At 35.7% G+C, this 16356-nt stretch overlaps 1 protein-coding gene across 1 annotated transcript; it reads right to left on the bottom strand.

Annotated features, from left to right (window-relative positions):
• Positions 1–1195: 1195 nt before the first annotated feature.
• LOC104894324 (tryptophan aminotransferase-related protein 2) lies at positions 1196–11408 on the bottom strand. Its single transcript, XM_010680532.4, has 5 exons — positions 10201–11408; positions 5018–5321; positions 2809–3089; positions 2192–2487; positions 1196–1692 (listed from the first exon to the last, which is right to left on the bottom strand). Exons 1-5 carry the CDS (start codon positions 10524–10526, stop codon positions 1508–1510), a joined length of 1392 nt encoding a protein of 463 aa, XP_010678834.1. The 5' UTR covers positions 10527–11408; the 3' UTR covers positions 1196–1507.
• Between the last annotated feature and the right edge of the window lie 4948 nt (positions 11409–16356).

Here is a 16356-nt window from a genome sequence, read left to right as displayed (position 1 = left end):
CAATGTAACAACAGCCCTGAAAGTAGTATTCATATGTTGCGTGATTGCTATGTGTCCAAATGGGTTTGGGAGAAAATTCTTCACTATTATCCTCCTAATTTTGCAGTTCAGTTTTTCTTGCTGGGATGGGAGAATTGGCTAAATTTTAATCTTTCTCAAGATGAGTTCTGGCAAGCTAAATTTGCAACTGGCTTTTGGCATCTTTGGTGCTCAAGGAACAAAGGCTGTTTTTGACCGGGCGGTCAATCATCCCCGGTTCCTTCACAGTAGGGTGATGGCCGACTTTTTCACTAACATAAAGGTTTTTCAGGTTGACGCAGCCAAAGAGAGCAGGGGTGATCTGGGCATGAAGTGGAAGCCTCCCAAATCGGGTTTCCTGAAACTAAATACCGACGGAGCTTGGAAAGAGGCAGGAATCAAGGCAGGTATTGGGGGAGTGTTCCGAGACGCAAGTGGAAATTGGGAATTTGGATTCTCAAAGAAAATCGAAGCTGTTTCTGCTGAGGCGACAGAGCTGCTGGCTATTAGGGAAGGTCTTCAAATAGCTTGGGACTGCAATTACCACAATCTGGAGGTGGAATGTGACGCCTTGGGTGTGGTTCAGCTTCTTTCGAAGCCGCTGGATGCGGAGCATCACCCTTTGGGGGTGGTGGTGATGGATATCTGTATCCTGTTGTCCAGAAACTGACAGGTAGAGATTATGCACACGAAACATCAGGCTAACATGGTAGCCCACAGTCTGGCATCTGAAGCTATGGATCAAAAGGAGGAAAGAGTGGTGTATGTCAACAGTCCTTCTCACGTGCTAGCTGCTTTTAACAACGATAAAGAGTTCGTCACTAGCTCTTCAGGCGAGGGACATGCAGCCAAGGATACAAATGTGTAGTTCTCTAAGTCTGAATGCAGGTGTTCTAGGTTTATTGTTGTGGATGTTTTGGGGGGTGCATGTTTGGTTTTGTATGTTTTTTGCTAAGTTGGGTAATATAGAAGACGATAGGGCTGTAATGAAGGATTTCGGTTTTATTTAAATGTTTTTCCCTTTTGCCACTAAAAAAAAAAAAAAACTTTGATTTGTTGTTCAGTTAAAACTTAGTAAACCATGCTTCCAAACATTAGAACTTGTATTGAGCTTATACTCCAAGATGTACTAGTTTAATGCAATCTATGCTGCCTCGAACAGAGAGAACAGTTGTACTGTAACTATAAGGTTACGCGAATTGTGTGTATATTCATCCTGCAAGTTTCTGTTTGCTGCAGTTCAAAGGGCATAACCTCAATACTCAATCCAATACGATTCTGCAACCTACATTAATACATTTACTCTCGCCACATACATGATACATGTACCTAAATCAACTATCTAGAATAATAACATAACTAGAAGCTAAATATGAGTTTAAAAATCTAAAATAGAGATACAAGTTAGAAAAGCGTTCTGAAGAGGTTAATTCATGCTAATATACAGTCCCTTAAAATCTCTCTCACTGCCAGGAATCGTTCTTCAGAGTTATAAACGCATGGCCGACAACCTCTTGATGAAAAGACCATAATTCGAGTCTCTATCTAGCATGCTAATCCTCACATATTTCGGGCTCATGCCAAAATGCTTCCCACTTCTTGTCAAAATTTTGTGACTTCTTAGGAAGTTTTCGCAGTCCTCAACCTCTTCTTCACACTTCAACCACGCAAAGGCTGAAAACCATGAAAATATTATGATCAGAAAGAGTCATGATTTTGCAACTACACGGGTTGAGAAATTGTCAAGTGTTGTATATCCTATGTGGTACAATCAAACTTGAGCTAGTCAACTTCATCCCGACCCATGGGTCCAACCTCAAAAAAGCCTGTGCATGAAGCCATGAACACAAATTTTTTGAGCCACATGACCTGTACTTTGCACATGATTTATAGGTCTGAAATGTATAGTGAAGTCTAACTTAACCTTAGGCACAGAAAACAAGCGGGCCAAGGGGTTTGGGGAAAGCCCGGTCTTATCATTCATGATCACCTTATAACTTTGTACACTTCTCAACTAATCAAGCTATTTTAGAAGTAATTTTCATTTTCCACAAGTCCCCAACCCCCTCCCCCTTCCCATTTTATGTCTTGGGAGTTGTATAGCCACTAGCCACATGGTGCAACGATCGTATGAGAAATATTTCAGGAATTGTAAAAGATATAATGAATCTACCTGGTTGGGTACTAAATGTTTGATTTTTGTACTGGCAAAATGCAGAAGGGAACTCGGGTGTACTCAGAATCCCGCTCTCTTTCACTGCTTCTCTCAATTTCTTCCATCTACCGGCTATATTTTGATAGCTGACCTCAAAAAAGCTCCTGCTTTCACCACCATGTTCACAACTGTCAGAGACGGCCTGCAAAATCTTTGCTGCTCGAAGTTGTGAATCCTTGGAAACACCTATGCTGCTTAGCTCTATGAATTTGGTCATTTTTTTAGCTACTTCTTCATCCTTGACAAGAGCCCAGCTGCAGCATAGCAATGCAATTTCATGAGAAAAAATAAATACAAAAAGATAAACGGAAAACTTGTTCATTAGCGAGCTAGTGAGAAGGAATCGGTGTGAGGTCTACACCAAATTAATTTAACAGATTACCCTCCTCTCACATGTCATCAGTGAATTGTTCTCCATTTAGCCTCATTGAGACATTAACAACTTTTCTGCAAGGAAACATAAGGGTATATATGCATTTTCTTATTTGTAATATGATTTTTTTTTCCTTTTAAGGATTGCTTGTACATATGGAGCCAAATGCTCAGTCATTTCAGGAGTATGAAAAGCTGTTTACCCAATTCGCATCCCAGCATGACCAGTGCTTTTAGAGACGGTGAACAGCATAATCTCATGATCAGCTGGTGAAGTGATTGGAGTATACTGTGGCCAGTAATAAGCAAAGTCATGAATCAACATTCCCCCACTGCGATTGACAACAGGTTGTCTCATGAACCCGTCTGGGTTGTTAGGGGAAGTGATCAACTCGATGTAAGGCTCATCTTTGTCAAAATTAGAAGCATCACCAGCCCATTTGTAAAGCCCAGACTTCATATACTCGACCACTTGGCGGTAAAACTGCAAGATGATACAGATTATCAACAAGTGAAATGAAATATCTTGATTAGAAACATATTCTATAACATGAACTTCCTGCTATTTACTCCTCGTCAAAACTTGCGTTGAGCTTCATCTATCTATATGACAATTAAGGCTTGGTTCTTTGCACCTAAACATAGAAAACCTTTATCGGAGTTTATTTTTCCTTAGCTGAAATTATCAACCCTTTATTTGAATTTCTTAACTTATATTAGTTCTAATTAGGTAGGCCCTGATCTAGATTTATTGGCCCTTATCTAAACTTACCTGAACTTATTTTTCCTAAAGGTTCATCCTAAGTTATGATCCTAGAGACTTATTGTTTCAAGGTGAAATGAACGAAGCCTAAGCTTCTTATACTATTTTACTCAAACCCAAATATAGGTTCATTTTTCTCCGATGTTCCATAACTTTGCAAGGATCAATAAACAAGTATCTATGTCCATTGAGGTGTCAAATGCACATCCAACGGGAGTAGTAGGGTAGCATAACCCAAGAGTTAGGTGGATGGGGAATTACACAACAAAAGCAATTTAAGACTCAATATTTTTGGCATGTCAATATCAAACTTTGCTACCCCCCACTTTGGCTTAAAGTTCAAAAACAAGTAATGTAACTTTATAAAGACTAAAGCTCTCATATAGCTCAAGTGGGAACTTTTCATTCATGAGGTGACAAGAAGAAAGGAACATCAAAATAAAAGGCTCATGATTATGCAAATATTAAGCCTAAGCAAACACAGAAAGAACAATATAAAGCACAGCGAAGAAAGAGACAATAATTACTAATCAATATTGCCATGTAATGCTTAACATCATCATTAGTGCAGCAGACAATCAAATCAGCTAATTAAGATTCTAATCTCGTAATTATGTTACATCAGAACAAAAGTTGACTTCTAGCTGCTCCACCTATATTGACTTTTTAGATCTAGAAGAAAAGAGCGTCACCGAAAGATTAGTCGGTAATTCTTTGTTTCGAGTACTAACTAAACTTTTGCGAAATTTATGTACTTAGGGAGGCCCACCTTTCATTCTCAAATAACTTGAGGGAAGCAAAGTCCACAACTCTTCTATGAGTTTATCGTTACAGTTAAACTATCCAGAAGGCAGCCAACATCACATGTTATGCCATTAAATTTCTCAAGCAGCAATATATTAGAATAATATTTTCATCTTATATGGCTACCTTAGTTGAATTTCACTGACTTCTGCATATGTTTTGTCTGCATAGCATGCATTCACTCTCTCCCTTTTGCAGATAATAAATTGTAGAACTGTAACACCATATCATTAGAGACACATGGTGTTACTGTCTAACGAAATTGTGCTCCAGTTGAACTCCACATGCGAAATGACAATTTCTCAGACAAGTAACCTTACATTCAATGACAACATTGTCTTACAGTGTAATCAGAAATTATCTGCACACCTCCTCGTCCCAATCACCAGAAACTATACTCGCCAAATAGGATTTCTTCTATTCAGCCTAAAGATTAAGTTATAGGAAATATAAGATTAGACGAGTGCTAGCTAAGTTCAATTCACAACTAGTATATGGTCTAATAAGTTCATACTTCATATAAGCTTCAATAAGTTCGATCAATTTTTTTTAGGGGAAAAGTACAATGCCTTAGCCACCACCACCTCTAATTCTGCCCACTGAACCTGGCATCTCAGTAGCCAAGTACTAGCCAACACACTCCCAATAAATCAATAGATAGCTTGGAATTGGAGGGGTGTGAATCAAGTGAAATTTTACTTCCGAGTTCTAAGTTATAAAAGTGGGATGGTAAAAAGTGGAGTTAAGGGGGGATTACCATCATTAGAAGTTTCTAAGTATAACAACAGCCAAATCACGACTCATGATTCTAAGAGAAGAATAAAAAGACACAGTGGTTGACTCACAGAGTAGTATGGCGTAGCAGAAACAACACTTATTGGCTCTATCCCTCCAGACGATGAGAGAGCATACAGTGCAGCTTGAAACAGCTGTGTTGAGCCTGTGCCAACCACAATGTGCCGATTCTGTGTGATGGCATTTCCTACAACATTGTGCAATCGAGTGACCTCCTTTGCAAATTCTGGTTCTAGAAACCAACAAAGGTTCCGAACATCAGAAAAATAGCTCATAGATTGCCATCCTGAGATCGTAACTGTAGTCTTGTCTCCTGCTTGCTCCCAATACCTCTCATACATTGTCGGATCGCCACTGTTATTGCATCAGAACAAAAAAAATTAAACGTATTCCACGTAAGATCGTGATGATTGAAAACATCTCAGTATGTCTAAACATCTCAAAGTCATAAATGAATAGCACGGCATAATATCTGCACGCCACATTCAATGCTAGTATGTTTTGATAAAAGATTTTAAAAAAACCATCAACTGACTATCATTAAACTAATGCCCACAATACTCAAGGCCAACTTGCAGATATTCAAGAAGAATGCTTAATGCACTAAGGTGAATAATAATCTCCTCATTTTGGATAATATCTCATAATTCAGCTGTTGATGGCTAAAAATTAGTAAGCTTGATTGTTAGCTTGTTGAAATTATGTGTTGATCACTTTAGTTAATTTATAAAGGCATGGTGCTCAAAATCAATTGTCAGCATAACGACTTTTAAGTACAGAAATCAGTGGCCTATTCTTTGACACAAAAGGTACACTCTGTATTTCCATTAAACTGTCTTTTAAGGTTATGCACAAGTTTTCAGAAAATATTTGTTAATACATTCACCTTTTGAACTCACAAATTTTCCCTCCTCTTTCCGGAAGCCGCACACGCGCACATACACACACACACACACACACAATTGTTTCCCCTCTATCTTCCTTCTCCCTCTATTATATCCATGACCTAAAAGCAACTTAACTCACAACTGGGCAACTTTGATACTTGCAGTTCTATAACAACTACAGAAAATAGCATAGTTGATAAAAACACATCAATCTCAACAGGGTCCCCCTATTTTATCACCTTAAACAAATACAGAAAATAGCATAGTTGATAAAAACACCTCAATCTCAACAGGGTCCCCCTATTTTATCACCTTAAACAAAACGTGCTTGCAGAGTTGCTTAATCCCACCAATAAAAGAGTAAAGTTCAAGTAATAAAGCCTCCACAAGAAAAAAAATTAAAAAAATAAACAAAAAAAGAAGAAAAAGCACATACACTACATACCAATTTACTTTTTAGATACCATTATATTGATTATATTCCATGCATGGGGAGGTATGGAAGCCAACAACAGGTGGACCCAGACTAATGCATCAATTTAATGATTGAATATGTGGCCACATGTTTGTTTTATAAATCACTATGTGCACAAAGGGGAGCCATATGAATAGTAAGTAGTAAGAGTGACTAGAATTCCAATTAGAACGATGTTTCGTACTACAACATAACTTTCCAAATGCTAACACTTTGTAATGCATACAATGACTCGAACACAAATATCATATCACAACCACCACAACAATATTGAAAGCAAATCAACAATGAAAAGACAGAGATATTGTCCTTCATGATTAGGATACCTTAGACAAGACCCAAAAAACTATGCATCCCCATTAACAAAAAAACTTTATTAGCTCACATGAGCAAAGGGTTGGAGATCCTTTTTAAGTAATGGCTCATAAACTTAAGGCGGCGCACTTTAATCTTTAGATATCTCAAAGAGACAACTAAAGGAGAAGTAGGGTGTAAAGTCCAAAAAAGGCAGTGCATCGTGCATGCATATACTAACTTAAAATAACTTCTAGTATTATTGCTAGAAGAAAACTAAAATTGCCTTTTAAGCTGTCTTTGACATTCATTCACCTTACCAACATTTTAATACATTGGATTTTGGAGTGAAATCCAGAAATGGGGTTTTTTTATCAAATGGAGTTTTGATGAGTTTGAGGTCCGGTGCTTGGTTACACATCACTGACACAATCATGGTAGCTTGTGCGGGTAAAATGGGCCACCACCCCAACCCCAATGCACTAGTTGGAGCATGTTATAGAGATAGAAAAGAGCAAAAGAATTCTCAAAGATCAAAGATGAAGGAGGCAAGCTCTAAGCACAAAGAGGCTGCTGAATTCTAACATGCACCATGGGGAATCTAAACCTCAAAGAAAGGAGTTGTCTCTGTCTATACTGGCATGCCAGCACAAAAAAGGCACTTGGAAAACGTAATATCAACACCATGCTTATGCTTGGAACTTGGAATTACTTCAGTACTTCTATATCCCACTGCAAATTTCCTTTCTTGTTCATAACTATAACAAATGGTGTTTGATTGAAAAATGAAAACCACTTATCACTAAGACTTAGGGAAAGTGTACTAAGATACAACCAAGGTGGATAATGGGAAAACCACAATTATTTATTTTTGTGTAATCAACTAGGCAATTAAGAGAAAATTTCCCAAAACGTCGCCAAAAAAAAGTTTCGAAACACTCTATTAGTTTAAACTCGACTAAGGGTACTTGTACTGTCGATATTTTACATTGTGTTACTACTTCGTCCATTTCCACATAGATGTACACTTATCTAATTGAAAATGACACTTTTTTTCTTGCTTTTCATATCCTTATTTAATGTTAGAGTATAAGGTGGGAGGCCATGTTTTTTAAGCTTGGTGTGAGATTAACTTCACCTCGCATGATCATCTCCATTCTCTCTCTACCTATTAATCAAATGATGTGCCCTATCTCTATTTAGCACTAAACAGAAGACGTATTAGGCAATTACCCAACACAAAAAAACCATAAAGTCGTGTTTACGATAAACTTGCTCCCACTGCCCATGTTGTTTGGGTCAAGACCTTACCACATAAAGTAGTTAATTGAAATTTAAAAAAGATGTTGATACATGTGCATAAATTAACATGGTATGTGCCATGTTAATGTCCAAGGCAAAGCCGTAATGCATTTTCATTAGTAAACTTTTGATTCTTTTAATGGTACTTTTATCACCAACTATACTATAAACACCAAGAAATGTGGATATGAATGGTGTAAACCAATCAGAAAAACCATATATTTGCAATTGAAGAAACATACTTCTGACGTCTATATATGAAACATTCCATAAGTACCAATTTCATTACCATTTCCACAAATTATTATCTTATACCATATAAATCATAAATGTTGTTCAGATAGGTACACTTTCATGTCAAACATATACCCCGAAACATGAAAGCCATGGCAGGGGTATGCTCAATTCTTTTCACCAAGATTTTCACTTAGTTTGACTTATTGAAAGTTAATTTGAACTTAAACTAATAACAATATTAACAACAACAATAATTATACTAGTACTAATCATCATTTACTAACTTATAAAAGAACTTACGGGAACTTATTAAATCTTTGGGGTTGTTTGGTTCAAAGTATTGAATGGAAAGGGAATAGAAACAAATAGAGGAGATGAATGGTAATAAAAATGGTTACCTTTATTAGGTGTTTGGTGCAAGCCATGGAATGGAAACCATTACCACCAAATAATGCATTTTGTTACTTGAGGGGGAGGGAAGGGTAACAACTTGGGGGAGTCCATTACCACCAAGTAACGGTAATGGATTGATGATGGATTGAACCAAACAAAAAGAAAGAATATTAGTAATTGATTCCGTATCTTGGAGCCCAAAATCATGAACCAAACGTGCTCTTAATTGAAACTTTAAGAAGCATTATTATTCAAATGATGTGATATTACAAGAGTAGATTCCATATCCAAATGTGACTCAAGTGAGGGCACTTGGTTACTTCAAATCCTTTTTCATATCGAAACCCGCCTTAAAAATACACAATAGTGATTTTAATGTAAATGTGTAGTGAAATGGTAGTTGTTTACAATAAAAAAAAAAGTTCAATAAAAGTTGAAACATATTTTTTTGCAAAGTGATTGCTCTTCAACTTAAGAATAAAGTTTTTTAGTAATTAGTTCTTATGAATAATATCAATGAAAACAATCAGTTTTATGTTTGGTCAATAAAAACAGTTTTATTAGTCAAAAGCAATTACCAATAATTGAATATGACAATAGACTACTAGTTAATTAGCAAAAATCAATTCTAATCATTAAAAATCAGTTTAACTATTATAAATTAGTTTTGATCAGTAAAAAATTCACTCATAAAGTTCAGTTGAACTAACAGCAAACAGTCCATTCATATCCAATTTGAGGTTCCAACCTTACTTCTATTAGTCCAGACTAAAAGATGCATCATGTATAAGTCAAGACCAGAACCAACCCCAGACTTCCTAGAAATGAAAAAGGCAAATCAATCAATATAAAAACCATGCACTAATTTAACTAGGAACCTTATCACCAGAACATTCATCTAGAAAACACAAAAAATATCTAAAGTAAAAACAAGCTTAGGAAATAGTGTTGCTTAGCTTAATATGGTTGAAATCAATAGATGGACTGGGGGATACTCAAGGAGAAGATTTTCTGTTTTTCCAAGTGATTTATTAATACTTGCAAGTTGCAACCAAATTCCCTACGACGCAATTTTAGGATAATGATAGATAAGGTAAACAGATGAATAGATTATAATAAAGTTAACACCTAATAGCCCAATTACTCCTTTTAAAGATGTTCAAATTATTATGATCAATTCGTCTGTTTATCTTATCTATCATCTCCTAAAACCACGTCATGGAGCTTGGTCGTAAGTATTTTGAAAGGGAGGAAGTATTAAAACAAGTAGCCCTCTCCATGCATGAAAAGATCATCAATAACATGCTGAAAACTTCACATGATTTGAATATCTCATGTTGATCCCCTATAATATATTACTACTATTCACATGATTAAAAATCTCATAATCAGCTGCTGCTACGAAAGTTAATGCTAAAATGACATAATTACCCCTCCATGTGATTAATTAAAGACGCAATTTTCTAATGATGTTTTATGCCCTTTTTCTCCCAAAACTGTCTCCTTAACATGGTCAGCAATTAACAGTAATCCCACCATGCAAATTTCAAATAATGGAAAACTCCAAATTATAGTAAATTTCCAAAAAAAAGTTCAATCAAACATCATAATGCAAATAGTATAAGAAAATAACAGGAGAACTTACTGATCAAGATTAATAACTCTCCCATCATCATCAACATCATCATCATCATTAACATCATCATTAATAATGGTATGAGAAGAAGTTGAAGGATTAAGAAAGTTAATAGCTTTTTCTGCAACTGCAGCAGCCATTGAAGTAGAAGAAGAAGAAGAAGGAGACAGTTGTTTATGCAGCTTTTCTTCTGCACAGAATCCATGAAAGATCTGCTCTGTTGTGAAATTGCTTTCTCTCTCATAAGACATCAACTTTAGCACTAACCACACATTTAACGCAACTGACACCATTAATAAATGCTTCACTGACCATACTTCCAAACCCTTCCCCATTTTTTTGTTTTAGTACTACTTATTTATCAATATATTTGTATAGAAAAATAAAAAGATGGAATTTTTGGGTTTTTTTTTTATATTAATACCCAGATAATAAACTGAAAATTTGAGTTTTTAGCGATACCCAGATGATCAAAAACGCAATTTCCAGAATTTTGAGCAATACCCAGATTGTGAAAAATACAATTTATTGTATTTCAGAATGATAATCAGTGGATATTGGATTTTTTTTTAGAAAAAATTATTTTCTAAATACTAAAAACGAATCGTACAAACTGTGGACTTTAATCCCACTAATTGAGAATTAGGGGGAGAAAAAAAAATTACTTTTGTAACGAAAAATAAAGAGAAAAAAAGAAAATATATGAGAAAGGAAAATTAAAAGCACAAACAAGAAATGAAATGGGTTGTTTGTTTGGTGTGTAAGGTTTTGAATCTCACATTGGAGGACATTGAAAGGAAATACAGGGAGACATGTAACATGAGCTGTGATTAGAGAGTATGGTTTGTTTTTCAAGAGGAAAAATTAAAGAGAGAGTGAGATTTTGAGGTTATTTAAAGCACAAACATGAACATAGCAAGTTTAGTAGCAATAAATATTACTCTAATGAGTGTCAACAAGTTTAAAATTGGTAGTTTTAATAAGAAAGGAGTTGCTTTGCTTACACTTTTAAGGTTGTACTTATATAAAGAGAGAACTAGAGGAGGTAGGGAATAGGGATGGCCTTTCCCTATATCTTTCTCTTTTTATGTTGGGTATATTAGCTTTTTTTGGCCACTAAAGTTGGTTAATTGTGATTTGCAAGAGCCTTAGAAGGATGGTAGTGGAATAGTGGTAGAACTTAGAAGTCCATTGAGAGGCTTATTTGATGTTTTGGGTATTTATAGAGGTTTTTTGAAAGGTCCATGGCCATATAGAGTTAATGTTGTTAGGAGAAAATAGGGCAATTTAGGAAAAAGAAATTAAAGGTTGAGGTTGTTTAATTCTCTCTTTATATTTTTTTTACTTATTCAAGAATACAAATTTAGGCTCGTAAATTCAATACGTGAAACTCGGTTGTAGGAAGTTTTGATGAGTTATTGAAACCCATTCTTTTTCATTATTATCTTTCGTAATAACATTAACGGGAGGAACGAGGATAAAGTCTACATATTTTTTAAGTATAGTCCAGTTTTGAAAATTAATCGAAAAAGATATTTCTTTACTTTGTACTACGTTTGAGTTATCAGACAGAGGCAGCCTTCCCTTTGAGTTGATCTGGTAGCTTTGAGTTGATCTGGTAGCTTTGTATTTTGTAAGTATTCTTTTACTGATAACTTTGATTGTGATTTTTGGATTGTGCTTAAATGGAACTTTTGGATTCATGTGGCTTTATGTGGAGTGGTAGTTTGTGCATGCCCGTGGCTTCCTTTGTACACTTTGTAGAATAATCCATTTGTCTTCTTGCGATATTTTCCTTTTAAGGCAAGCCCCTTTCAATAAGGGGGAGTTTAACACTCATTAAGGTTGTAATTTCTCGCCTCCCTTTATACCTTATTTTACTATTCCCAATGTTCAAGTACGTGAATGACCAAATTATAAAAATCCAGAGGAACTTTTTTTTGGAGTGAATCTAGTGATAATAAGTCTTTGTGCTTGTTTTCATGGGAGTTCATCTCCCTTTCAAAAAGCTTAGGAGGGCTTGGCATGACCTTTTATATCAAAACATTACTCTATTATTTAAATGGCACTAGAGATACTTTTATGAACCCCAAGCCTTATGGCGTCAAGTTGTGAAAGAAAAATATAATTACGTACAACCACTCTCACAATTATGGATATTTTCCCTCCTAAAACCGAAGGGTCGTGGAAGCAAATATGTTCAACAATCTCTCAGGAAACCTCATCCAAAAAGTGGGCTTCAAATATGATTCAAAAAAGTGTTGTTAATGGTCTCAATACTATGTTTTGGCATGAAATTTGGCTTGGGGATATTCCTCTCAAGCTTCTCTTCCAAGACTCTTTGCAATAGCCTCAAATAAGGAAGTTGCCATCAATTTCCTTGGTATGTGAAAAGGTCTCAATTGGCAATGGTGTTTCTCTTGGGATTGTCCGCTTAGGTCCTGCCATATTATGGACCGTTCCAACCTCATTTTTCTTCTTTCTCAAGCTTCTGATCTTAACCCGAATTCAGATGACAACCTTGTATGGCCTCCTTGCAAGTTAGGAGCTAGCTTTTTTTCGTCAAGTCAGCCCATCTCCAAATAGCCAAAGCTTCTTCGCTGATATCTGATGCTATAAGAGGGCTCTGGAAGGGGTTGGTTTCTCCGCGAATTGAAGTCTTCATATGGTTAGCTTGCCTTGGTAATCTGAACACAAAGGATGAGCTAGCCCGTTTTGGGATTCTTCCAATCTCAGACTCTTTTTGCGTATTGGGTCAAGCTTTCCCGGAATCCTTGGATCATCTTTTCATCAATTGCCCCTTCTCTCGCTCCCTTTGTCATATGGTGGCTTCAGTTGTGGGGCCTTCAACGGGTCTTTCCTTGCTCTTTAAAAGATGTTCTTGTATTTTCAGATCTATAATATTCTTGTATACTTCTCTTTGTTTATATATTTTGATTAATGTTCTTGTATACTTCTCTTTGTTTATTTTGATTAATGTTCTTTTATACTTCTCTTTGTATATAATTTCTTGCATTTTCATCTTTGTTTTGATTAATGTTCTTGTATACTTCTTGTATACTTCCTCCGTGTTTTTATTGTTGCTACATAGAGAAAGTGGGGGGTTTTTAAGAAAGGTAGAGAGAGAAAGTAGGGGACCACCACTTTTTGAATAAAAAATCATTTGTTAAGGAAAAAGTATGAGTATTTTAAAAGAGAAGGTGGGGGACCACCAACTTTTTAATAGTATTTTAAGATTTTTATGATGAAAAGGAATCCATTTATGGTATGTAGCATCTATTATGACATTTCCATTTAAGGGAAATGTAGCATCTATAAAAAAACGGAGGAAGTACTTCTCTTTGTATATTAGTTTTTGTTCCTTTTTATCATTTTCGTTTCATTCTTATTTTTGTTTTGGGTTTAGTATTTTCGTTTCGTTTCTCTTCTTTTCTGTTTAATTTCAGAAAATGTGAGATTATGAGTAAAAAATGTCAAAAAAATTTTTTTTTTTTTTTTGGTAGGAAGGGCTGCGCTAGTTAGGAAAAAGCGCAGCCCTTAGCTCAGAAGGGCTGCGCTTTTTCCTAACTAGCGCATCCCTTCTAAGCTAGAAGGGCTGCGCTTTTTCCTAACTAGCGCAGCCCTACTTAAAAAGTGAAGGGCTGCTACTGAAAGGACTGCTGTCAAAAAGCGCAGCCCTACAGGCCTTTTTCAGCGCAGCCCTTCTTCATTTTTCCACTAGTGTAATCTACTTTTCAAAACTATACAATATGTGTTTTCTAGCATTTCCCTCATATTTCTCACTTTTAGAATTTGTGTTTTATCATGTCTACATAGAGATGACCAACAGTGCAGGCCAATCCAGCCCAACCCACCTTGTGGGCCGTGTGGGTCGAGCCCGCAAAATACCCGATCCAGCCTGCATCGAACCGTGAAATTGGTGGATGGATCGTGGGCTGAAATTTTTAAGCCCAACCCACAAAAGCTTGCTACTAAAACCGCCCAGCCCATGAAGTCGGTCCAGTTCGACCCATGAAACGGACCAGTCCAGCCCAAGTAATTATTCAACCAAATTATGTATATTTTAATCAAATTGTATATATTGTAATTCAATCAAATTCAAAAATGATAAAATTACTCATTAATATTAATAATTATACATATATCAATTAATTTTAAAGGTTTTATATATGTAACAATAATGAATAATTTCAATGATTCAATAATTGTGAAAAAAAAAATTCTCATGTCAGACCGTCAGGCCGGGCCATTCCGTTAGTCACACGAACCGCTAGTTACGCTCCACGAACCGTAAAAACGGTAACATACCTATGTGGGCCAAGATTTTTCAGCCTGTAGACCAGCCCGCCGAAACCGTAAATTTCACGATACAGTCCTGAGTCGTGAAATCTGAGCCCGACCCGCTAAGATCCACGGACTGGTCCGTCCAACCTGCACCAGTGGCCATCTCTATGTCTACGTGTCCGTGTTGCATTTCTGTGCAACTTAGCAACTAATAGGTCACCACCTTTAGTTCCTGTGTCATCTTTGTAATCTGTATTTGAACTCCGAGTTGTAAAGAGCCATGGACTTTTATATCATGGTGCAGGTGTCATAATTCATGTCCTAACTCCTAACATAGGTTTCTGATTAGGGTTGGAACAACTACAAGTATCACTTATCAGAAGTGGAACTTACGACGCATTAAGAATGTTGAATTATGGGACGGCTTTAAAGAAAAGATTTTAGGTAAGTCAACATTTTCTCTATCACGTAGGAGATTCAGTGTGCACAACGCCGCGATTACTAGCTATTCTTTATTACTTAGCCACTCAATTTGAGGCATGCTACTTTTTATTTTATTTTTTATTCATTGTTCAAATAATTTATTTAAGACAACATAAAAGAATTTTTTCCTTGAATAATGCAAAAGTGGGTTTTAATTCCCAAAATATGCCCAAAAAAATTAAAATTCCCTGCGTACCGTCCACGTAGGACGGCACGCGAGAAAATTGTTTTTTTTTTTTGTTTTAACCCACGAAAACCACTACTCAAAGTAGCGGTTTAATTTTAAAATAAACTGCTACTCAGAGTAGCGGTTTATAAATATAGCGGTGTATAAATATAAACCGCTACTCTGAGTAGCGGTTTATAAATATAAACCCCTACTCTGAGTAGCGATTTATAAATATAAACCGCTACTCTGAGTAGCGGTTTACCTGCGCAAAATATGGTAAGCAGATATCAGTTTTCATATAATAAACCGCTACTCGGAGTAGCGGTTTTACCTAAGTTGAAAAAAAAAAAATTCTCGGCACTTGTAAATCGCTACTGCAAGTAGCGGTTTTACTAAAAAAAAATAAATCTCGCGTGCCGTCCTACGTGGACGGTACGCAGGGAATTTTTAATTTTTTGGACATATTTTGGGAATTAAAACCTACTTTTGCATTATCCAAGGAAAAAAATTCCAACATAAAAAGATACTTTATCCCTTTAAAAATGTAATTCATATCTTTATTCTTTTTGTATCTTAAAAATGTTCCAAATAGTAAGACTACAAAGAAACCGAGGAGTATTATGTAGATAATTATACTCATTTTCTTTCTTTTTCGAATTACAATACATTTATTAAGAATCAAGATTGGTCTAGTTGGTTGGAGTTTTAGAGTCCTTGGTTGACTCTTCTAAATTGTGACAAGGGTTGGATTCTTGCCACTTAAAAAGTGAAATCCCAAATTTTTCTCACTTGTGCAAGGATGTTAAACTTAACTACTCCAGCTATATACCAACTTAATTTTAACTAGTTAACAAGATTGTTTTTATGCTATGAAGTGCTACCATATAATATTTGTTTTTTAACTGATACCATTTAACTCAGTTAATATATCATTAATATAAGACAAAATTACGCTGAAGTATCAACTTTATGTGAGAGAAATTATACTTTTTAGTATTCAATTACATAAAAGACATTGAGTTTATTGCATTATTTCATATTAGTAATACTCTTTTTTCCCTATTTAATAGGGTTGTATGATCGTACGATTCGATTTTACCAATCTAATCCTACCCCACATATTGTTTCAAGATAGAATCATAATCCTAACAACCTTTGGTTCATCTCTTATTACCCTCAACTTTAGTTGGGAATTGTTATGGTTTTCACATTGGGTAAAATCCTTAATT

This window comes from Beta vulgaris, chromosome 5, assembly GCF_026745355.1.
Source record: "Beta vulgaris subsp. vulgaris cultivar EL10 chromosome 5, EL10.2, whole genome shotgun sequence".
NCBI lineage: Eukaryota > Viridiplantae > Streptophyta > Magnoliopsida > Caryophyllales > Amaranthaceae > Beta > Beta vulgaris.
Note: the sequence above shows the minus strand (reverse complement) of the source record. Positions and strands in the feature narration are given on the sequence as shown.